This window comes from Chenopodium album, chromosome 1 (assembly GCF_948465745.1).
Source record: "Chenopodium album chromosome 1, dcCheAlbu1.1, whole genome shotgun sequence".
In the NCBI taxonomy this organism is placed as follows: domain Eukaryota; kingdom Viridiplantae; phylum Streptophyta; class Magnoliopsida; order Caryophyllales; family Amaranthaceae; genus Chenopodium; species Chenopodium album.
Window position 1 is genome coordinate 49925598 of NC_137834.1, and position 25111 is coordinate 49950708.

Consider the following 25111-nt stretch of genomic DNA (forward strand, 5'->3'; position numbering starts at 1 on the left):
TTTAATTAATGAAATATTTTTGCTATTAAAAAAAAAGAAATTATAGAACATAACGCCACAAAAGGCCCAGATTTTGATTATAACACCACAAAAAAAACTTTTATTATAACACCATAAAATAACTTAAATTTTGATTTCACCACTAGTTTCCATCTAAAAAACCGTTAAGTGGGCCTATAATTGACACGTGTTAATGATCTATTGCTTTAAAAAATTAAAATAAAAAACAAAGAAAGTTTTTTTTATAAAAAATCTATCCCCTAACCCAGTTAGCCCCATCGCTGGAGCCACCTGCTTAGCCGCCGACACCTTAACCTAGGTCGTCGGCAACCCCTGCCCCCACCCAAAACCAATGAAAACCAGCCTGACCACCCATTCTTGCCTTCCGTCAGAACTCCATCGTCAGTCTCCTACCACCAAACTCCTCTCCCTTACCCAGATCCATCACCGAAACCCACACCATAACCCAAAAACCGCCTTACCCAGACCCGTCGTCAAAACAGTCACCCTCACCTAAATCCAAAAGCGCCTTACCCAGATTCGTCGCCGAAACCAAATTGAATCGGGGGCGAGGTTGTGGCTGGGTATGTTGTGGTGCGTTGTTTAGGTGGTCAGCTTGGCTGGTTTCTTTGGTCGAGGGTGGTCGTCTGGGGCAGACGACAGCGCGGGTTGGGGTGACGGCGGTCAGGCCAGAGGGAACTGATATGTATACAATGTATACAGTGTGGGGCCCATTAACGGTTTATTGGATGGCGTTAGCAACTGGTGGTGAAATCAATTTTTTGAGTTTGTAGGTGGTGTTATAATTTTATTTTATTTTATTATTTTTTTTTTTGGGTAGTGTTATAATCACAATTTGGGTTATTTTGTGGTGTTATTTTCTAAAATTTTCAAAAAATTATAACAATAACAATAATAAATTTAACTATATGAGCATGATGCCTTGCCTTAAAGTTTCGACCCAAATATGACCTGTCTATAACTTGACTAGACAATTGTACTCAAAGATTGATCCGACCCAAATTGTCCTGACCCGATTTTAACCCGACCCAAGCTTACCCGACCGAAGCGTTGACCCGATACCCGACCCGAATCGAATAATCATTGACCCGAACCTGACCCACCCAAAACCCAAATTGACCCGACCCTGACCCGAACCGTGCCTGAAACTGATTGACGCGAAACTGATCCAACCTGTTAGTTCGAGACATTTCGGGTATCGGATTTGTTCGGGTCAAACACTTTGGATCAATTTTGGGTCAGGTTTGTTCGGGAGTCAGGTCAGGATTAATCAACTCCATTCTCGGGTCGAGTCAATTTTGGTTTTCGGGTCATTTTCGGATCAATGTTTATGAGTCAATTTCGAGTCATGGGTCGGGTCGAATCATCGGGTCTGGGTCAAGATTGCCAGGTCTACTTGTAGGTAGGCCCAACCCGACCCGAGATATAGAAAGAATTTTTTGTAACGACCTGGCTCGAACCAGGCCATGGATCAGGTCTATTTCTTTTTTTTTATTATTTTTTTATTTACAAGATTGTTCAGGTCTAGTTACCCTTGGTTATCACCCATAAAATTGTCATCTTTACCTGTCAACCGTTTTTCTCACTCCTCCTGTGAGTGGCAAGTAAATTCCCAAATTTCAAACCTAGAGTAAATTCTCACAACAATCATTTTCCAAGAAATTCAAGCCGTAACATCTATGTATAAACCTTGAATTACTATCAATCCTTCTCAAATTAACTCTCTAATGGAGAACAACTACATTGTATCCTACAATCTAATTGAACAAGTTCAGATCTTGCTGAAGAAAGAAGCTGGTTTCGACTCTTTCGATTTCAACGATCATTCAATTGAGTCTCCGCAATTATCCTCGTTTCTTGAAGAAGCTATTGCTGGATCGAATCCCTCTATTGATGCTTTGCGATGTAAGAATTGCAGCGGTGAGCTATTGCGAGGTTCTGAATCAATCACTTGCATTTATTGTGGGCATACCCAATTGCATGATATTCTCCGTCACCCAATTAGTTTCAATAATACTGTCGCATTTCAATGGTTTTTGAAGTCGCTTGATTTGGATGGATTTGTAAGTAAACTATGTTTTTCTAATTTTTGGTTGATGTTAATTTGTTTTTTTTGTATGATGTTATTGTGTTGAAATTGCATTGTGAATATGTAGTTATATAATTGAAAATGGGGTTGCAGGAAAAAGTAGGAATACCACTTGGTGATCATGAATCTGGTAATAGAGGTCGGAATTCTTTCAAAGAGGAGGAAATCTCGTTATCGGATTATCTCGATCTCCAGCTAAAGGGGCTGAATGATTCGAGGGAGTTCGGTGTGCGGAATGAAGAACGGCTTCCTAGGAAAATATTTTTGAGCTTGGTTGGTGTAGATATTGAACAAATTTTAGCTCACGATTGTATTGAGCATGGAGTTAGTGTTGGAAGTGAACAGATGGTAACGAGTCGAAAAATAGGAAATGAAAATAGTGGAAATTCAGGAGATAGGAGCCTTAGTTTGTTTGAAAACACGCAGTCTACTGAGGCTGTTTTAAGGTCTAGTGAGGGTGAGGGTGAGAACAACGAGTCCTTTTCTGATTGGGGGGCTGAGTTTCAATCTTCCTTCCCAGAGTCTGGACATGAGAAATCAGCTAGTAGCTCAATTGCTGATTCTTTTTCAGGAAGTAATTTGACTACTTCTGGCAAAAATCTTTGGAGTAATTCGAAGTCTGAATCCCCTTTCAACCCTAAGGTATCTGAAGGAAATTTCTTGGCTGAAGGTGGTGGAAAGGCCACTGAGTCAGTCGACGCTTCTTTTGATTGGTTGCCAGCAGATCAACGGCCTGCTGTCAAAGATGATTCTCCTAATATTGACAAGGGAGATGGTGATGAATCTTTTGATGACTGGGGGGATTTTAGGATGTCTACGAGTGATAATGTTAGTCAATGTGAACCAAGCAGTACAACTGTGCCTGGTATTGGTAGTAGTGTTGGGCTGGTTACATCTGATCCGTTTGATGATTTTACTGATTTCGTGGTTTCTAAAGATATCAAACATCCTAACAATTCTCTGACAGATCCTGATAATGCTTGGAACAATTTTACATCACCAATTACTGGAGGAGAGACTCCTCTTCAGATCAATAAAACAAAGCAGTATGTTTGCACAGGTGATCTCGCTCCTTTGGATGGTACCCACTCAGAATATCAAGGTGTCAATGTAGACAGGACCCAGAATAATATATCTGATCAAGGTCATTCAACTGGTTTATGGAGTAATGATATGCATTTGGGTGTAAATAATGAACTTGGTCAGTTGCAAGGCGGAGAAAGAAAGTTACCTGCAAGTGGGAGTGCTAATGAATTTGGTAATTCATTTGACTTGTGGAGTGATTTTGCTGGACTTGGTGTTGAGAACAAAGAGGAGCAAGCTGTCAGATTCAAAGTGGTAGATGCGAAGGGAAACGGTCATCAAAATGATTCAGTGACCCTGTTGAATGATAAATCGCTTGATGCATGGAGTTATTTAGCACGATCTGGTGGTTTTCCTGACAGTAAGCCAACTACTAATGATAATATATCACCTGGGTTATGGAATGACTTTCCTGGTATGATATCTAGTCATGCAAATCAGCCTCAAAGTAGCTATACAAGAACCACAGAAGATCAAGCAGTTTTCAAGGATGATAATCTATTTGTCTCATGGAGTGATTTCCGAAGCTCGGGAATTCCAACAGGAATTAGTTCTTTGGGACCGATTGATACCAAGAGCAGTTCAGATCAGACTGATTTCCAGAAAGCTAACAGTCTAAAAATGGTTGATGACAATAGCACATTAAGTTCATGGGGTGATTGTGGGGTCGCAAGATCTGTTTTACAGCAGCAGCTACAAGTTGCTGGAGCAGGATCATCTGGAAATAAATTGAGCAGTGAAGATGGTGATTTGTTTTCTGGATTTAGTGACAGCGGTAAACAGTACACTATTCAACCTGACAATCGACATCATTGTGATGGAGTTATGATACATGATGGTGAATCCACTCGTGAAGATGATGATTCATTTGGTGCATGGACTGATTTTACAAGCTTAAGTAATTTGCAAGGAAATCTTCCTAGCTCAGCTAATGCACCTGATGACAAGAAAGCTGTTGAGCATGGGGATCCATTTGATACATGGAATGTAATGGTTAGCTCCTTGAGTACACAAGTTGGTGAAGACAATGCGGTCGCAGCCTTTAAAACACCAGAATCAAACTTGCTTTCCTTGAATACAAATTCAAATTATGTGGGCCCTAACAACCTGATGCCATTGGACCTAAATGCTGGACTGTTCAGTCATCAAAATCGTTCTGCCTCAGTTGCATTTTCACCAAGCGAGGGTCCTGATTTGGTTAGGTATGTGTGCTGTGATCTAATTCTTCTTTTCCATGTCAGTCTATGTCTGGTTCTTGTTTGCTATAGCCAAATGTTTTCTTCCTATCTTATAACAACGCGATTGACCATGCATTAATTTGTTAACACTTGCAAGCAATGTATAAAAAAAAGCTCAAGGCGCATTGAAGCGAGAGGGATTCTGTTGCGCCTTACTTCGGTGATTGCCAAGTTACCCCCTCGGCCCCTCCTACTACCACAAATGATAAAAGCAAGCAAATGAAGTAAAATCAAACTAAAACAACTAAAAAGATGAAATACTAGATTTGAGGGAAATAAGATCAAAACACTAGGTAGAGGGGGTTCCAATCATGATCAACTAAGACAATAATGATGATTAACATGGATATATGCCAAGGAATATAAATTCTACCAAAATAATTCATTCCCATGCAATTGTTCAAGCATATTGATGAAATAGATCAACACTAAACTAGATCATTTCCATGCATCCAATTTAGTACTCAAGTAATGGAATTAAAGGTGCACAACAATAATTTCAAGCAATTTAAGGACAAAATCAGGTAACCGCACCCGCGGCCTGTAATGTCGTGTCCGCGGTGGTGTGGGGCGCGGGCAGCCTTCTACAGGTTCCAAATGGAAACTCCAAAACTCTTTTTTTCCGCGCCTACGGCTAGGACTATCGCGCTCGCAGTCCATAGGGAGGTAGCGCGCCCTCTCTAATCAGCATCTCTCCTCTCCTTAGCCAAACATTGGTCATCTAGCATCATCCTAAAGTGCCAAAAACCTACAAAACAAAGATAGAAAAGCTAGAAAACACAAGAAAAGCTAAAAGAAGAGGAAAAACACGAGAAAAAGCAAATATAACTAAAATGTAAAAATAGCTAGAGAAGGCGCAAACAAGTGACAAATGTGTTTCAATCCTTAGCAAAAAGAGGTGAAATAGTGGCATAAATGTCACTCATCATCTTCTAATTCACCATTGTTTAATTTTTAGGGAAGTTAGCTTACGACTAATTATTGAAGCCAACTAAACATGATTAGCGTATTGTTCTTGAAAGGTGACATAGGAAACAAATTGATGTTGTTAAAGGTCTTAAAATGTGACCTCATTTTTTCTTGTACTATTATTCTACGGAACTGAATATGAAAAGATTCATTGAGCTTGTAGTATAATAATTGTGGTATTGCGACAGTCGACATGAAGGAGGTCTTAGAAGGTTATGATTTATAAGGAGGATCTCTCTTCTATAGGGGGACTGGAATATCTCCCCTCATGGATTTCCGTGGGTGGCTCCAAGGAATTTTTTTTCAATTGGAGCAAGGACGTTTCTTTGGATTAGGGAGATAATTGCATATTAGTTTTGGTATGCGGCTTTTATAGTTAGGCAAATTCCTTTTCTTGCACTTCTGTCTCCAATCTTTTTCTATGAGGCTTTTGATTACAGTTAGGGACCGTTTGGTTCGCACAAGGTAAACGGAATGGAATGAACAATGGGAATGAAAGAGAATGGAATGAAAAACCATTCCATTTGCTATGTTGTTTGTTTACAAAATAACAAAAGAATCCAACCACCATTCTAAACACCACATTACCACCCCGAAAACCCATCTTCTTTCACGAAAACCCTCCCCCACCAACGAAAAATCTCTATAAAACCCTCCACCCCCACGAAAAATAGTTGACCACCCTCCCCTAAACCGATGGTTGATGAGGGTTTTTCCATGGGGGTGGAGGGGGTTTTAGGGTTTTTACGTTGGTGGGGGAGGGTTTTTAGGAATTGGTTTTTGGAAGGGGGGGGGGGATGGAGAGGAGGGGGCGGCGAGGGGTGGGGGAGGGGCGGCGAGGGGCGTTGTGGGGGGTGGCTGGCCAGGAGAAAGAGAGGGTGGTCGTGTGGTGGGGGAATATTTTCGTGGGAGATGAGGGTTTACCGGGGGAGTCGGTGGGCGGCTGGGTGGTGGAGATAGGTTAGAAGGTGGTGGCTGGTGGTGAAGTGGTGGTTAGGGAAAGGGAATGCAAAAGGCTAGGGGGGTGAGGAATCAATTGGGAATAAAAATGAGTAAACTCAAAAATAAATATGGGGAAAGAGAATGACAAAAACGGACAAACAAACAACAATAAAGGGAATGATACCCTTTCCCTTTGATAATTAACCCCTTAGTGTGAGTGTCACACTTTAGAAAACAAAATCTGTAACTTACATACAAGATTAAAACTAGAAAGGGAATTGGGAGATTTTTGTTGCAAATTCTTATGTGACTTTGTATTGGATAATTCATGAAAGTGGAAGTTTTTAATCAGTAAAAACTATTTAATACCAAAGTTCTGGAGTCTGGACTATTAAGACCTATACCATAGCAATTTCACATGTGCATCATGTGTTGGAGTACTAATAGCAAAGACTATTATTCACTGTACAACTCTGCTGTACGGCCTTATGGAGAGTAAGAAAAAAAGTGGGTTTTTTTTTTATTTTTTTTATTTTTATTTTTTTTTTAATTTTTATTTTTTAAGGGAAGGAGCATGTGGGGGAGATTGAAGGATGTAAAGTGCTAAGGTTGTTGACTGTTTGGCGTTGATGATGATCGAGCACCATTACAACACACAGGAAGTGTTCAAGGTTCACTCGCAAAAAAGGAAACTGAGGGTTCTAAATCTGATCTAGGGCTTTACTCACGATTTAGGAATGGCTTTGGGTATTTACAAATTAACTTCAATGTTACTCTCTAAATTTTGTTTAATTTGCCTAAATTAAGGATTTTGGTCTAACTTTGTTTTATAAAAGCAAGAGTAATTAAATTTGGAATAATATATTCTGGATTTTGAAGTTCCTAGCCAAAATAATTACACAAAAAAAGGAAAAATAGCTTTTTAGATATTACAAATCACGCCTATACTAATATAAATAAACCTAGGAAAGCTTAACACATAAGGAAAAAGAATAAAACGTACGCCTATAATGAATATAGACATTTAAACCAATTCTTGGTAGAAGTCTAATTATACTAGGACTATAGCTACTAAAATAAACTTGTTTTTATTAAAAGAAAAAAAAAAAATTGTTTAAAAGATAAAAAAACCTATCCACATAGGATGGTAGTATCATATAATCCAACTGTAAAAACAGATTTTACTCAAAGTAGGACAAACACAACCTGGACAATTGCACCAAGAGAAGCACATAGGGGTGGTATTATAGAGCTTTAAAAGGGTGGTAATGTCGAAAGGAAAAATTGAAATTATCAGTCCTAACTATTGTCGTTCTACTACAAAATTGTCCCATTATGTTTATCTTAGGTAGGGCCAAACTCAAAAGTAAAAGTAATCACTTGGAGTCTTTTAGACCCTTGCCTGAGTTATCTCTAACCTTCATTCACTTCCCCGATAGCGAGCCAGTAGCCATACTTCAGCTTCATCTCCATCTTTTCTTAAAATAAAAGGAAAAATGGAAAAGAATATCCCACCTTTGACATTTCTGCCGGAAACAATCCCACCTTTGAGTAATCTCAAAACAATCCCACCTTTTAACACCATCCTCTCAAAATAAACCTTTTTACCTGTTGAACAAGTTATTATTTTTTTCAAAATAATTTTATTCTTTATTCTTTCTTTTTCCACCTCATCATCTTCTTCTTTGGATAACCCACCATGAGCACTACTTGAACATTACCACTTTGCAACCCCAAAATCCTAACCCCACCAAACCTCCGTGGCTCCATCTCAAAAACCGCACCCATCGAACGATCTAACCCCCCCCACCTCGAAACCCCTAACCCAGAATCCCACCTACCACTAAATTGGCTGAGACCCACCCCCACCATTAAACAAAACCATACCGAAACCCTTACTAATACAAGCACACATTAACCACCTCCACACTCATCCCCACCCTAAAATTTCATCCCTCCCAACCTGATTCCCACGCCGCGAACCAAAACCCCACCCCCACCAGATCCCGAAAACCGGCACATTGGCCAAAAATCCCACCCAAGTTCGAAACCCACCGCACCGGAGTAAATCTCACCCCATTTTTGAACACTTAATTACGCACCGAATTGAAATCCTACACTTGTATGCACTTTGAAACCCACCTCCACCGTTTCTATTGTGAGAAAGGGAAGGGTAGCTGCTTTCAACGGGGAAGGCGGGATGGGTGTAATGCGGCACTGGAGATTGTCCATGTGGGGGATTGGGAAGGGCGCTTTTTTTTTTAATAATTTTTTTTTGTTATTTTTATATATTTTTTAAGAAACAGACCAATTAAAATGAAACACGTGGCAAGTGCAAGGAATCAATATTAGGGGAAGGGTATGTTAGTCATAACCTATTATTAGTAGCTTGGAGAATAAGTTAGAGTTTGTTATGAGAGTTTTTCTACAAATAGGCCTCATTAGCTTGGTTTTAAAAAGCGCGAGGCGCAAAGGGTCCTCGGAGCCTAGGCGCGAGGCGCAAAGCGGAGGCGCGCGCCTCTTGGATACGAGGCGCACTATAAGTGCCCAAAGCCTTATAAATTACTTCTATACCAAGATATAAGCCTTAAATAATCAAAATAACATATTATAAATGCATAAATTAACAAAGGAACTACAAGATACCCTTAAAAGACGCTAATGGCATGAAACTCTTTAACTAAAAAGCAAATCACACATTCAACATAAAAAGTAAATCAAGTAGAAAGAAAAGCAAACATAGTAGGTCTTTAAGCGTGTTATATGGCATACTAAGACACTAGCAATCCATCTCCTCATCCGATGAATCATCATGCACATCCTCCTCTTCTTGATAAGAATCACCTCCACTAACATCCTCTTCCATCTCATCATTATAATTCTCATTATCATCATCATCTATCACAATTGAATGACGTGGTTTAGAAGTGGAGCCACTAGCAATTCCCTTTCCTTTATCAACTTTAGATGCTCCTCTAGTAGCATAGAAAGGTTCATTAGCTCGGAGGCTTTACTAACTGTACTCCAAGTCAAGTCATCCCCTTCAAATACAAAATCATTCTCCTCCTCTGCCTCGTCTTCCATTCTTCCAAGTAGCCACTCATTGCTCTCATCAATTTCATTTAAGACAATGGGATCAATAGTGTCTTTCCTCTTGTATCGCCGTTGCAATGCATGATTATACTTTACATAAAGCTGTAAAAATAGAATAATATAAGCTATATAATGTAATAAAATAAAAACATATTAGGTAAATCAATAAAAAAGAAGATACAAACCTGTTGAAAAACACCCCAATTTCTTTCACAACCTGTAGCCCTATAAGTGAGGCTAAGAATTTTGGTGGCTAACTTTTGGAGATTAGGAGTTGTTCCACCATAAGCCGACCACCAATCCGCCGGAGATTTGGTCTTCCTTTGCCTAATTGCCATTGTACAACCAAAGAGACTGGTAGCATTCTTAAATTCATCCAACTCTGCAAGTATTTTATCTTGAGTTTTCACAACCGGAACTAGCCTTTCAATACAATCATACAATCCTTTCAAAACTTCCTCACAATTTACATTTACGGAATGATCATAATGAAGTTCCGGATTTAGATAAAAACCCGCTGCATGCAAAGGATGATGAAGTTGATAATCCCACCTTTTATCAATGATCTCAAATACCTTAATGTAGTGCTCTTCTCTTAATTCAAAAGTCTTCGCTACAGCCTCTTTAGCTCATAAATGTATCCCATTGGAGGCTTTTTCTCCCCGTCAACAAGTCTAAGCACTTTAACAAGGGGACTTGTTAGCGTAAGAGCATACACCACATTCTTCCAGAAGGTTGCTTGCAAAATATAATCCTGCTGCTTCTTTTTGCCACTTGGAAGCACTCCATTCTTGAGAGGTTATCATCTTTCTCAAGTTGCCTTTTTGCTTATGAAATTGAGCTAGTGTAATAAAAGATGTTGCAAACGTAGTATTTGATGGCCTATGCAAATTTCTTTGTTATGTGAACTTCCTCATCAAGTTCACAAGAGAGGTATGACTATAAATATAGCCATTGATGAACATGCACTACTTTAGTGCATTCAAAACTCTTGGTAGTTTGCCAATGCATTGATACACGGAACGCGGGACGATGGCGCGTTCTGCGAACTAGGACGCGTGTCCCGAAATGCAGAACTTACTCGTTCCGGTTCGTGGTGGTTCGCGTTCTGGTTTGTGTTTGATGGAGTATCCATTTATAGGCGAAATAATATTCTATTTTCTTGAGTTTTTTATATTTAATTAAAGCTTCAAGTTTCATTAATGGAGGAAAATGAAGCAAGAAGTGTGTAGAAGGAAGAAGGTCATTGACGGCTGTAAATGACTCTAACCTAATTATAAAACACAAAATGGCGGACCCCTCCTTATTTATCTTTTCTTTTTACTATTATTTTATCTTTACTGCCTAGTTTTTCCTCATTGTGCATCTGTTTATCTTTTCCTTTTATTATTATTTATTTTTAGTGCCTAGTTTTTAGTTATGTACTAATAGTAGTGTACAATATTTATTTTTAACAGTAGATTAAGAAGTACTTACTTTCCAATTTAAGTCCAATACGTTTAAAAGTCTACTAAAAAAAAGAAATTCTAATTAAAAAAAAAATTCAAGAACTAGAGCCATACGTTCCGGGAACTCTTTACCCTACGTTCCCCGTTCCCGTTCCCATCCCACGTTCCAAAACGTCCCACGTACCGTGTAACGTTGTGCCAATGTCTTCTAACATCAAATCAATACAATGAGCACCACAAGGAGTCCAATAAAGATGAGGTCTCTTAGATTCAAATTTTTTTTCCTACAATTCACAAAAAGGAAAAAAAAATATTAAATAAAAACTCACAAAGCAAAACAATTAGTAAAATTTAATTGAACATATCATAAGAGTGACAAGACTATTTACTAATTCATACCGGCTTTGACATAATTGGATGCATTGTCCGTCACATCTTGAACAACATTTTCCTCTCCAATTTCATCCACCATCTTATCTAGAAGTTTATACAATAACTCTGCATTTTTCACAACGTATGAAACATATAAGGATCTTATGAACACAAAACCCTTAGGGGAATTGACAAGAAAGTTTATAATATCCTTTTGGACAACCGAATCACGCCATCCATCGGATAAAATTGAACAACCTTTACTTGCCCACTCTTTCTTGTTCTCCTCTACTTGCATCTCAACATCTTTCACTTCTTTGTTCATGATTGGAACTCTAAGCTCATACATACTTGGTGGTTTTAATCCGGGACCATATTGACCAATAGCTTCAATCATTGCATAGGTAGCCGCATTGAGTGGAATTCCCGCATCATAAAACCACTTACCAATTGTCCTACAAGTTTTCTCCCTTAACTCCTTATCACAAGCACCAAAAATTCCTTTCCTTTCCTTCCTAGCTTGCATTACTTCTTTAGGAGTTGAAGTGATAAACATATCCAAAGGACCTTTGTGCCTAGGTTTTTTAACAACTTTTTCACGTTTTGTGACAACATCTTCCTATTCTTCATCAACATCATCCGTTTAAGTTGGGACATACTTGACATCATTTGACTATCCACTTTTTCTTGAACTTTGTTTAGCATAAAAGTCTTAACTTCGTCCCTCACATGTTCGGGACATTTAGTGACATTTCTAAAGCCACCAACTAAGTGTTGTTTTAAACGATGTGCCCCTCCCGTAGTCACTTTACCACAAAAACTATAATGCCAATTAACTCTATTATTAGGTTTCGGTTTTCCATATTTTCTAGCCGGCTGATCCGGTGGAGGGAAGGGACTCTTCATTCATGTTCCTATAATCAGAACACAATAACAAAATAAATATAAAATTATAAATAGAGAAAAACAAAAAAAAAAACAAAAACTAAAAACAAATAAACTGGAAAAAAAAAAACAGAATATAAAGGCCTTGTTTGGCAATTGGCTGTTGGCTGCTGGCTACTGGCTGTTACTCTTGGCTTGTCTCACCAGCTGTATGTATTGGCTTTTTATGTTGGCTGTTTGACTGTTAGCTGTTAAAAAATATGTTTGGTAAACTTGGTTATTGGCTATTGGCTATTGGCTGTTTAGGGCTAAAATTACCTTTAAGGGCATTGATATGTTTTATTATTTTTTAATAATAATAATGTTTTTTTTTTTAACTTTTACCCAAGTAGTATCACTGCTACTCTCTATTTTTTTTATAAATAATAATTTTTTTTTTTTTTTTTTTTTTTTTTTTTTTTTTTTTTTTTTTTTTTTGTAAATAGGATTATTATTTACTACTACTAATAACACCTATCACTGTTACTTCGTATTTTTTTTTCATAATAATTTTTTTTTTTTATTTTGTTGGTTATTATTATTATTATTATTATTATTATTATTATTATTATTATTATTATTATTATTATTATTATTATTATTATTATTATTATTATCACATGTAAAATAATGCTTACAAAATTTCAATAATACAATCCAAAATGAATAATAGAACATAGGTACGGAGTAGTAACTTAGAAAAAATAAATTATAAGAATGCATATTAATAATCTAATATTATTGTCTTCTGACTCGCTTGGCTCGTCTAGTTTCCATCGAGCTAGCAGCAATGTTGTCACGAACAATTGTCATCTCCCTGATGATTCTTGAACACATTGAGGGACATTAGTTTCAATATCCTCAACCCCCTCGGGAGGTACAAAGTTAGGATCTTTATCGACGAGTCTAAAAGCTGGATCACCAACACTACTTCGTCTAATATAGTTGTGTAATGCAAAGCAAGCGCATATTATTCTATTCTGATCTTTGAATGAGTACCTTGGCATTTTATCTAAGATCTTCCATCGGGCTTTAAGAATACCAAATGACCGTTCAATGCAACTTCGTATTGAAGAATGGACACGATTAAAAACTTCTTTGGTACCCCTTGGACTTGCACCTCGAAATTCAGATTGATGGTACCTCGTCTTAGGGTAAGGAGTCAAATACCCCTTTCTTTCCGGATAGCCTTTGTCAACAACATAATATTTACCTAAAAGAAAGTTATTAACAAAAAAATTAGCTTTAACCTTCATTAAAAAAAATTTGGGCCAATAGGAATAATAATGTATAATACCTTCTGGGGGTTTTGGAAACTTGAGTCTTGGATCACCAATTGTATCAAGAAATATTCGTGAATCATGAGCTGAGCCTTCCCATCCCGTCAACACGTATGTAAACAACAGATCAAAGTCACATACAGCTAAAACGTTCGTAGTTGGTATGCCTTTCCTTCCTCTATAACGCAGTTGGTCTTCTTCTGGAACAATTATTGATATATGTGTACCATCTATAGCTCCAATACAATCCTAAATGAAACGATATTATTAAATTATTGCACGAAATTTGTAAATTATTTCATTTTTTTGTTTTAACAAAAGGAAAATTCTATTACCTTGAAATATGGCATGTATCTAGCATCATTTGCTAATTGTCGTGGCACCTCCTTAAAACTAGGATCTCTAGGTACAAGTATATCCCTTGACATTCCATCCATAGCATATAAAACTTCTTTGAATACTCGACTCACTGTTTCGCCGGAGTGTTGAAAACGTTCTTGAGTTAATCTATTTGGGGCACCATGAGCAAGGACATACACAAATATGCCCACTTTTTCTATAATTGACATTTTATACGATGGTTTTAAACCATACTTGCTTTCTAAATCTGTGCATAATTCCATAAATAAAGGAGGGTACATCCTAAGAGCATTAAAACAACGTGTCTCATGACCGTTAAGTAACTCAATCATCCACATTTGGCCGGTTAAATACGAGGTCATACAAGGTTCCTTATATATATGGTTCAAATAATACTTTGTAATGTAACATGCGTTGCAAGCAATCAAATCCCAAAAATTATCCTCCTCATATAAGTACTCTTTGCATAACAAGAGCATTGTAAGTTGCATATCATAATCCATACATACAAACAAACAAGTTTAATTTCAAAATCAATTATATAACATAACTAATATTAATATGATATATATAAGATTTAAATGTACAAAACAAGGATGAATTTCAATCATCCAACAAAAGTAGCAAAAGTAATCCCATTAACACCCATACATTTTTACTCTATAAAACATAAACAACACGGGTTGAACACCAATAAATACGTCATTTTGCTTCCTCTTCATTTTGCTCATGCATTAAGCTAGTTGGGATCTCACTTTTTTGATGAGATTGTTTTTTTTTTTTTTTAATTATTTTTTTTTTTATTTTTTATAAAAAACAAATCAGAACCCATACATTTGCAAATTGAGATCTCAACAATTTTGTTTTAACTAACCAATAAGGCTTCTTATTAAATTCTTCCCTAATTAAAAGATAATTGAAGAGCTTCATGGTAAATTCTACATCAAATTTCACCAAATTAAATGAGTATTTTCTACAGATCTAAAAAACTTAATAACCACAAAAAAAAAAAAAAAAAAAAAAAGTTACCGAATAATGTAGTCATGCAGATGCCGGAGCTTGATTATGAATTTATGCTCCGCCGCTCCCGACGCTCTAGTGAAAGTGATACCTTCACCACAACTTCTCCCAAATTCTCTCTGTAGTATAATAGCGGGTTTTTTGATTTTTGGAGAGAGAAAGGTAATTGAGATGAGAATGATAATAGGTGTCATGAGGGATAAAATTGTAATTGTTATCATTTAAGCCAAAAGCCAACCCAAAAAAGCTACTCTCACTAGCTTTTGGCGGAAAAGCTGGCTTTTTAGCCAACCAAAAAGCCAATTAACCAAACACAAATTTTGGCTGTTTGACCACTTCCAAAAGCCAAAAGCCAAAAGCTATATAAAAAGCCATCAAAAAGCTACTTACCAAACAACCCCAAAATCAGAACACAGAAGATAAATACAAGTATGCTAAATAAAAAAACAAAATTTAAAAACACAGTAAGATAAATACAACAAACGACATACAGAGTTCCAAAAAAAAAACACAGTAAGAAGATAAATACAACAAACGACATACAGAGTTCCAAAAAAAAACACAGTAAGAAGATAAATACAACAAACGACATACAGATTTCCAAAAAAAAAACGAATAAAATAAAAAGAACAGCAAGCTAACCTGGTTCTCGGCGAGATCCACCAAAGCTCGGGTCGTTTCCAGCGAGAATCGGCAGGTTTCCGGCGAGTTGGCTGGTTTCGGGAAGCTAGGGTTTTAGTTTTCAAATAGATATGTTTTCTCTCTCTTCCTTTTCTTTAATTAAAGTTTGTGTATTTTTTTTAAAAAAATATTACTTTTGGTAGCACGTGTCTCAAAATCGCCTCAAATCTAGAAAGCGTCGCTCATAGCGCCTCATGCCTCAGCGCCTTAGCCTTGAGGCGTGCGCCTCCTTAATTTCGCCACGCTACAAGGCTGTGAGGCGATTTGATGGCCGCCTCGCTACGCCTCGTGCCTCCTTAACTTCGCCACGCTACAAAACTGTGAGGCGATTTGATGGCCGCCTCGCTACGCCTAGGCGCACGGCTAGGCGCGCTTTTAAAAACTAAGCTCATTAGGATGAATAATCATCATGTTGAATATTGTTGTGGTTTGTTATTGGGAGATAATGAGCCTCTCGAAAGCTCATATTAGGAGAGAATCCACCTCTTGAAAGTGGAAATTATCGTTCAATTAGCTAATATTCTCATCTTAATATTATAATCAGCATTTTTCTTCCTAATTCCTGCCATAGTTGATGCTGGAAACCATGCTAATGCGTAGCAAATGGTATGCAGAGAGGGCTGAAAGTAGGGATGTCAATGGGGCGGGGCGGGGCGGATGTTGGCATTCCCATCCCCATCCCCACCTAACATTGTCATCCCATCCCCATCCCCGCGGCGGGTCTTAAATTCATCACCATCCCCGCCTTGGCGGGTACAATTCCAAAACCATCCCTACCCCACCCTCCACTTGGATATCAACCCCCACCTAATCCGCGCCAAAGACACGCCTAATCCCCACCCAAGACCCACCTAACCTCCACCTTTCAAATACACAATCCTACATATTAATATAGATTACATTAAAAAGAAAAAAAAAATCATTCTAAATATTACACATTTTTTTGTTTATAATATAAGTGTTTTACAAAGTGTTATAATTAATATTTTATTTTACATATATATTTTATAAAATAGTATAAAAGTATAGAATTTGTTTTAAAAGATATATAAATGTGGGTATAGGGGGGAATGGGGCAGGTACGAAGTGGGGCGGATGGGGCGAGGCGGGGAGGGGGTGGGTACAACCTAAAATCCACCCCCGCCCCATCACCCATGGCGGGTATGGTTTTCATCCCCATCCCCGCCCCACTACCCGCCAAACCAAGACCTATCCCTGCCCCTCTAGGGCGGGGATGGAGCGGGTCTCCTACTTGACCCGCCCTACTGACATCCCTAGCTGTTCACTAAAGCCCCGTTCTTTAGAGCCGCTCGCTCAAATCAAATCTGCTGTGCTTTGCTCAAAAGAAATCTGCTGTCTGCTCTACTCTATTTTCAAATAATAATTAATAATAACAAAAATAATAATTAATATTCAATAATAATAATAATTAATATTGTATTGATGATAATAATTTATTATTTTGAATAATTATAATAATTATTAATATGAAAAATAATTTTAATACTTATTAATATTAATAATAATTAATATTTATTAATTATAATAATAATTAATAATGATAGTTATCATTATTAATATTTAATAATTCAAACCGGTCAAGGGACTATTTTGAGCAGATGGAGGGAACACGTGGATTGTATTGAGATTATTCAAAGGTGGGATTGTTTTGAGCACAAATGTCAAAGGTGGGATTATTCTTTTCCATTTTTTCAAAATAAAAATATCATCTCTTTTCCCATTTATGCAACTCATCTCCCTTGTAATCTCTCTCTTCTCTTAAAATCCACACTTTTCACATAACCATGGAAACCAACTTTGAGTATTCAAATCCAAGTACTCAACCCCCACCATTAATGGTGAAAATAACTAAATCTCAAAGTACTCCGTAGTACTCAACCTCAATTTGACACAAAAGCAATATTAATCGAAATTTTTTGTTATGGTGAAGTTTTAAATATGAGATTTGGTTCATATTATTATAATTTTCAAAAAATTAAAGCATAGAAATTTAGTCTGTCCTTCGACTTTCTTTAATAAGATTTGGTCAGACTTTTATTTTGAGTGACCGTGACAATAGAAGTTAAATTCTACCATTAAACTTGAAATGAAATTGTATTACATTTGTTAAAGGCCGGCGTGACAACATACAAATATCCCGTTCTTTTTTTCCTCTATTTTTTTTTTTAATTTTGTTGTTGTCGATAGATATAATAGAGTATTTTATTAACGCTGATTGTTGTTGGGTGAGAGGTTAATGGATGGGGAAATAGGAAGAGGAAGGGGAAATAGGAAGAGGAAAGAGAAGAAGAAAGAACGAAAAAGAAAGAAAAAGCAATGAGTAAGGTTTTTTTAAAAATGACTTTCGTGTCCTAGGCTAGGCACATGGGCATATTTTTACCTGTCGTAAAATGTTAACAAATTACCCGACCCAATATAGTCAAACACATCTCAAAGTTTGACCAACCAGGGATAAATAACAAGTGGGATTTTTTTATAGTGGAATAATATTAGTTGGGATTATTTATTTCAATTTTTCCATGTTGAAAAGTGGTATTCTATGGGGTGGTAAATGGAATTAATTTTTTTTTTTTTTCCTTTTTGATAAAAATCAATAAAACACTAAAAACATGCATCAAAACTTCATATTCATTGTTTAATAACAAATTAAGTATGATGAACATTGTTGCATAAACAAGTAAAAAAACTTTGTCTTACATATTATGAAACCAAATAAAAGTCTTACAAATAATTAACTAAATTGATTAAGCACATAATTGAAAAGGTAGGAAAATAGGTCGTTATTATCACCTCCCTAAATCAAACCAAATTTATAATTTCTAAACTAACCCTAAACAAGTGTAGCGACAAGTTCGGTGCCAAACCACAACGACTAAAGGACAAAGATTTAAGTCAACTAAGGTAATGAAATAGGTTGAAACACTCGAAAGTAAATCGAAAAAGAAATCCACACAACTATAAATCGATTACCAAAAACACAAGCACCAGGCATAGTGATTCAAGCAACCAATTGCACATAAATAATTTTGAGCTTAATTAAGGGAAATTAACAACTTTAACTCACTCTTCACAATCAAACATGATAATTATCAACTAGATTAATTCACTCCCACACAACCAACTTAGCCTAAACATGGATGAATTTTATACTCTCAAGTAACTCCCTCCCGCATAATCAATTAAGAGCACGATAATATCAAATAGACAATTCGTTAGAAAGACTTTAAGCAATAAAGTCATCATCCCTATTCACAAATTGAGCATCAATCACAATTTAAACACCATCAATTAATTATAAACATCAATATTCCCTTCATCCTCTTTGTTAGCTTAAAACCTATCCTAGCATAAGGAAAAAGACCATGAAAATAGCCAAATTGGCAACCAAAAGAATAATGAACAAATAATCAAGGACTAAATAAAGATTAACAACTAATTTAAAAACAAGCTAAAATAAAGGATTAAACTAATGAAAGCAATTAAATAAAAGCAATAAATAAGAGCAGAGAGAATGAGAATGGAGGATTTGTCATATTCATTTGGTTACCAAACAATTTTCTAAAGCTTTCATCTTTCTTTGATTTTTCACTCTAAAAACCCTTAGCTAATCCTAAAGACCTAAGAGAGAGAAAATAAAAGAGAGGCCTAATCTAATCCTATTCTAAGTTTATTAAAAGCTGGTCCTAATAAACTTCCCTAAGGGTATTTATATTACAACCTCCATAAAAGAAATAAGCTTATTAAAGATAATTAACGAAAGAAGTAAAAGAAAATAAAAACAAAAGAAGATAAAAAAAAGGACATAAAAATAAAAATCTCCCCCAAAACAATCAGACCCTTTCACCCTTCCCCTTAAAGATAGGCAACGGGCCGTGCCGTGCCGCGGTGGTGGGTGTGTCGTGCCATGCCAGCTCCGCCCACGGCACGACCCACGTGCCTGGCGGGCCGTGCTGTTCCGGGTCGCGTGCCAGTCCGTGCCACTTTTTTTTTTAATAATAAATGTAAATAAAAAACGATATATATATATATATATAGTACAACTTAATTTTATATAAATAATGTTATTAATTTAAGTTTATGTTAATGTTAATATATTTTATTTTGAACAACTTTATTTTAATTAAGGTTATATAAATTATTTATCTAATTATGTTTAAGTTTATATACATAATTTTATTTTAGCAAAAAATAACAATGCATATAATAAAAAAAAAAAAAAATTACGAGTGCGATAAGCCGAAAACACAAAAAATTGAAGAATAACTTATTTTATCATATGCCGGTAACCGGTACGATAAATCGATAATACAAATAATTAATGATAATTAAAAATCGTACAATAATTGGTGAACAACTTCATTTATTATATAGAATAATTAATAACTTCATTTATGTTAATGTTAATGCCGTGTCGGGCCGTGCCCGATCGTGCCACGTGTTGTGCCGGCAAGCTGCGTCGGCGTGCCGATCCATGGGCCGGCCACCGTGCCACGTGCCGTGCCCATGCCAAATTCACAATTTGCGTTCACGGCATGGCCCACAGGTGGGCCACCATGCCGTGCGCGTGCCGGCACGGCCCGTGCCCATCTTTACTTCCCCCATTTCTTCTTCGTGCTGCCCTTCAATCATCATCCCCATTTCACGCATCAACATTAATCAAATCGCTCGAAAATTGGGACCCTTGGATATGATTGAAATAAATCGCAACAATAACATTATACTACGTATTTGGATTGTTTAATTTGGAATTGGAGCACTTGCTCCAAAGAATAAAGTGCCCGCTCAAAGGCTACTGATTCGTTGCCTGATTTGGGCATGAATTTTCGTGATTGTTGGTGTTGTATTGCTGGCCGGTTATTGTTGCTGTGTGCGGTGGAAGCACTGATGAAGGCCGCGAGAGGGAGAGCAGGTGGTGCTTTTTGGTGACTGTCACAATAACATTATACTACGTAATTAAATGAAGGCATAAATGAAGGTAAATATTTGAGCGGGAAAGTCCTAATAATATTTTACTTAATACCATTTATTTATATATATTAGTAGAGAATTATAATCAAAGTTAACGTGTAAAAAGTGACCAAACTCCAAATGGTGCAATCATTTGGAAGCATAGGTGGTATAAGATTAGGGCAAAATCTATGTATAATAAATATATATATTTTTTTGATATTATCGTAATTAAATGAAGGTAAATATTTGCATACAAATCAATATAAATAGTTATAGAGTGTTAGATAAGGTGAGTGGGTGTATGGAAAGAGTTGGATAAAGTAGGAAAGAGTGTAAAAAGGTGGATGGGTGTAATAAAAATGGTGAAAAAATTACATTGTAAGAGAGTGTAAAAAGGTGGATGTGTATAATAAAAAGGTGGAAAGAGTAATAGTGTAAAAAGGTGGGTGGTATAAGAAATTGTTAGAAAAAGTATGATATAATAAGTGGAAAGATGTTTCCAACATTGGATAATGTAAATGTGTAAAGATTATCGGCTACAGACTTAAACAAAAGGTGTAAATAACTTTTGTGAACTGGGTAGTATAAACAATTAAATTAGAGAATGTAACAATTTTTAAGCAACAAGGCCACAAGGGAAAATTGGAACTAACATGCTTCAATTTGCTACTATGTTTTACAATCTTCCTTTAGTTTTTTAGTGTATCTAATGTAAGATAAATCTAAGATTCTGTTTGGGAATGGATATACTGGCACCAAACTTACCACTATTGTATCATTTTTTATTTTACTGAATCTCTTTGTTTTGTGCCAAATGAAAGAGATGATATTGTTTAGAAATTAAATCTGCTAATGTTTCTTAGGAAATGCTTTGCTAGGCTAGACAGAAATTAATGATTATAGGATTGAGGGATTTTTTTTATTAAATGCTGTATATTGCTTTTAGAATATATGATTCCTATTATGATAGTTGTTCCATATTTTTATGTTTAAATATGATCTAGAGAAAATAAAGATAAATTATGGCCAGTGTTTGAAAAGGTATGCCTAAGGCGCAAGGCGTTAGGGGTCATGTGCCTTTTATGGTCTAGGTGAGGCGATTTTGATTAGGCGCACTAACGCGCACAAAGATTTTTTCATATTTCAGAATCTTTTATTAGTGTTTATTATATATGCCTTGCTCCGAGGCTCATTAAGCCGTGCCTTAGGCGCAAGAAAATATAAAATGCCTTGGTGCACCTTCTTTTTATACATTGATTATGGCTAGATTTTTTTAATGTATCACCTGGACACCTGATATGGATACCAAGGATATTTAACATATATTATTATTTTTAATTTATTTTTATCAAATAACTGTGAGCTTAAGTAATAAGGGACCTAGGATAGATTTTAGGAAAGCTGCATGGCTTTACTTATTCCTTAAGAATAGGAGTTTATATGTGAAAAAAAAAATTGTGTTTTATCTTAATTAGGAAACCTAGTTAATATAGGATTAATATGCTTACATAAAGGGATCTTAGTATGTAATTTTATGTGTTTGTGATTGAGATTAATAAAGTTTTTAGTTTTGTGATAAAACTTATTAGAGTAGGTGATAAGCTTATTCACCCAATCGGGCATATTTAGTTTGGTTTATTATTTGAATCATTTGTTTAAATCTGTTAGTTTAGGTTATTTGTTTCCATATCACCAACCTAGCTTTTGTGAAGTCCGTTAGATGTAGCAAAATCATATCATCACCTCTTAGAAGAGTAATAGAGAGATTGGGTAGAAGACTGCTATTTTACGGGTATATTAGTGTATCTTAGTAAAAAAAAATCATGAGATGTAGGGATAGTCTTTTTTCTTCATTTGATAAATTTTTGTAAAGATATTGACATTATTAATGTCTGCTAGCTGGACTATTAAGGGTCTATACTTGAAACTTTAGTGAAGTGTCAACATCTAACTTTATGAACCATTGTCAATGTTGGCACTTGGCATTAATTTAGTCGTATTTGATTGAGAATCGATAAGTAGTGTGCAGCTAATCCATTTCATTTTTCTACTTTGTAGGACTGAAAATGGTGATCCTAAGGCTGATGTCAATGGAATGAACCCGAGTGACAGTACCTCGAAGGAAGCATTGGATCTCAAGTCCTCAGTTACAGAAACATTGATTTCTGAGATGCACGATTTATCTTTCATGCTTGAAAGCAGCCTCTCAATTCCGAACACTGGTAGATGAAACATCCTGTGTTAGCTTCTCTTCTACTGGATGCAAGATTCGAGCTTTTTATCGTCTCCGTGCATTGTAATACCATTTGTATTTACTGGCATTGTATGTCCATTTGTATTTTCTAGCTTTGATCCATTTCTTGTAATTTTATTCTTTCCTGTTTTTTTTTTTTTTTCTTTCTTTCTTTTTTTTTTTTTTTTTTTTTTTTTTTTTTTTTTTTTTTTTGCAGATGTGATATTGGGATTTTTTGCACAGGTCTTGAAAAGGTTATGAAAGTTCTGAATTTTGTTCAGATACTTTTTAGGTAATTAATGCTTCGTATCATATTAAGCTACAGCTATGAGAAAACTGGATTGATAGACCTTTTTGACACGTTTACCGCGTGTAAGCCATATATTGTTTGACTATCACAAATTAAGATGAACTGAAACATAGATCCAGTCCATAGATTGTTCGACAATCACATAATAGTTAAACAATCATTCGCCATCGTTTGTAGCTATAATTTGTTCAATGTTCTGACGATTTTCTCTGTGTATTTCTGCTCGAATGCTTTGGGTTTTTTTTGCTTGCAATATAATTGTATTCCATGTGAGGCATCCTTAGAGGACTCCATTCATATTTTTAGGGATTGTCCTAACTCTTCGGCTTTTTGGTCTCTAATTTTTAACAAATTTCCCTCTTCCTTTGATTTAAACATGTTTTATAATACTTATCTTTCTGATTGGCTTGTTTTTAATCTTTCAAATGACTCCAGGTGGAAAACTATTTTTCTAGTGGCTATTTGGGAACTTTGGAAAACTAGAAATATTGCCATTTTTGAGAAAAAAAATGTTGTTTATCCAATCGACTTTTAACAGCTTCCTAGTGGATTATTTGTTTACTCTCAAACTTAAGCAGGGCCAAGTGGATACTCCAAGCTTCTCTTCCAACACAGCTAGCAGAATCTGGGCTCCTCCTCAAGCTGGCCATTTCAAACTCAATACGGATGGTTCTTGGTAGGGCGTTCAAATAAACCCGACCCGATTGAACCGACCAGGTTTTCCGATACCCGGTAAATGCCCGATGGAAAATTTGGGGAAAAAGCTGTTTTTTGGGGACGGGTACCTGACTCGGAAAAATTGCATGTTATCTGAGTCGGGACATGGGACACATTTTTTAATGTCCGGGTACCCGATTTCCCAAAAATAAATTATTATTTTTTTTAAAAAAAACCCTCAAACTCCTCAAAGGCCAAGCCCATACCACTATACCAGTTTGGAGATTAGGATTCTCCAAAATTCGCTCTTCCTCTCTCTCTCTCTCTCCTCCTGCCTTCTTCTTCCTTCACGAGTTCACAGATCTGCCTTCTTTCATCCTCTTAATATCTAATTTCTAATCTCCATATGAGCATACTTCTTTTCCTCTCATAATCTATCAAAAAAATCCTTAATCAACAACAAAATTAAATCAAAATTTATATACCCTAAGGCAGAATGGAAGATGGTGGCCAGCGATTGTGGTGCTACGATGGAGAAGAAAGCTTGAGGGTGGCTGACAATTCAGGTTCTTGAAGATGGGTTTGAGAGCTTTCATATAATTTACCCATAATTTGGAATTATAATTCTTGATTTTGGCCAATAAAGTTTAGAACTTGAATACACAAAATTTAGAATTAGGATATGGAAATTTATGCATTGTATGTGAGGATATGATAGATGGTTAAGCAACCAGAAAGAACTTTGCTCATAGATCTATCTCGTGATAATTGGGGGTACTTGATTGTAAATTTTGGATTTAGCATAGTTTTTGTACTTGATAATTGTGGGATAAAACTTAAAAGTAGAAGAATGCAAATTGTTAATTAATCTTGTTGTTCTGTTGTAAATTATTTTGTTTTGATTGATTATTTTTTTTTTTTTTGACAAAAATGTTGAGTGAATTTTTTCGGGTAACCTTGACCCGACCCGAGAAAATCGGGTACCCGAAACGTGGGTACCCGGGTTTCTCGGATCAGGACATGGGTCGAGTTTTGAACTACCCGAAAATCCGGGTACCCGCATGGGTACCCGGATTTGAACACCCCTAGTGCTTGGATTGGATTGGAGAATGCTGGAGGGGGTGGTGTCATAAGGTGTGCTAAGGGTATTTGGAAGGAAGGCTTCTCGATCAATTTCAATGCCATGTCTGCTGCTGCCTCAGAGCTCCTTGCAAACAAAGAAGGTCTTCTTATGGCTTGGAAGAGAAAGATTCAGCAACTTGATCTTGAGACAGATGCTGATACCCTTTCTAAGATGCTGAAAAACCCAGAAGCTTTCAAAGATCATGACCTGGGCAACATGATCAGGGATGTTGCTTCCCTTCTTGCTCGTGACTGGGATGTTGCTATTTTTCATGCTAAGAGATCTGTCAACAAAATT

The 25111-nt window shown here is 36.3% G+C and overlaps 1 protein-coding gene and 1 pseudogene across 1 annotated transcript; one reads left to right on the forward strand and one right to left on the reverse strand.

Annotated features, from left to right (window-relative positions):
* The first annotated feature begins 1273 nt into the window (after positions 1–1273).
* Positions 1274–22884, forward strand: LOC145584877 (uncharacterized). The gene is made up of 3 exons (XM_081641692.1): positions 1274–2084; positions 2204–4395; positions 22550–22884. Exons 1-3 carry the CDS (start codon positions 1749–1751, stop codon positions 22719–22721), a joined length of 2700 nt encoding a protein of 899 aa, XP_081497818.1. The 5' UTR covers positions 1274–1748; the 3' UTR covers positions 22722–22884.
* LOC145563587 (uncharacterized) lies at positions 9122–10352 on the reverse strand (annotated as a pseudogene).
* Positions 22885–25111: the final 2227 nt, after the last annotated feature.

What these genes read in the sequence shown, in the direction of transcription:
- LOC145584877 (XM_081641692.1), top strand. Translation starts at nt 1,749, where the DNA reads ATGGAGAACAACTACATTGTATCCTACAATCTAATTGAACAAGTTCAG. An exon ending in CGCTTGATTTGGATGGATTT is followed by an intron (nt 2,085 to 2,203) that starts GTAAGTAAACTA and finishes ATGGGGTTGCAG; the next exon opens with GAAAAAGTAGGAATACCACT. An exon ending in GAGGGTCCTGATTTGGTTAG is followed by an intron (nt 4,396 to 22,549) that starts GTATGTGTGCTG and finishes TCTACTTTGTAG; the next exon opens with GACTGAAAATGGTGATCCTA.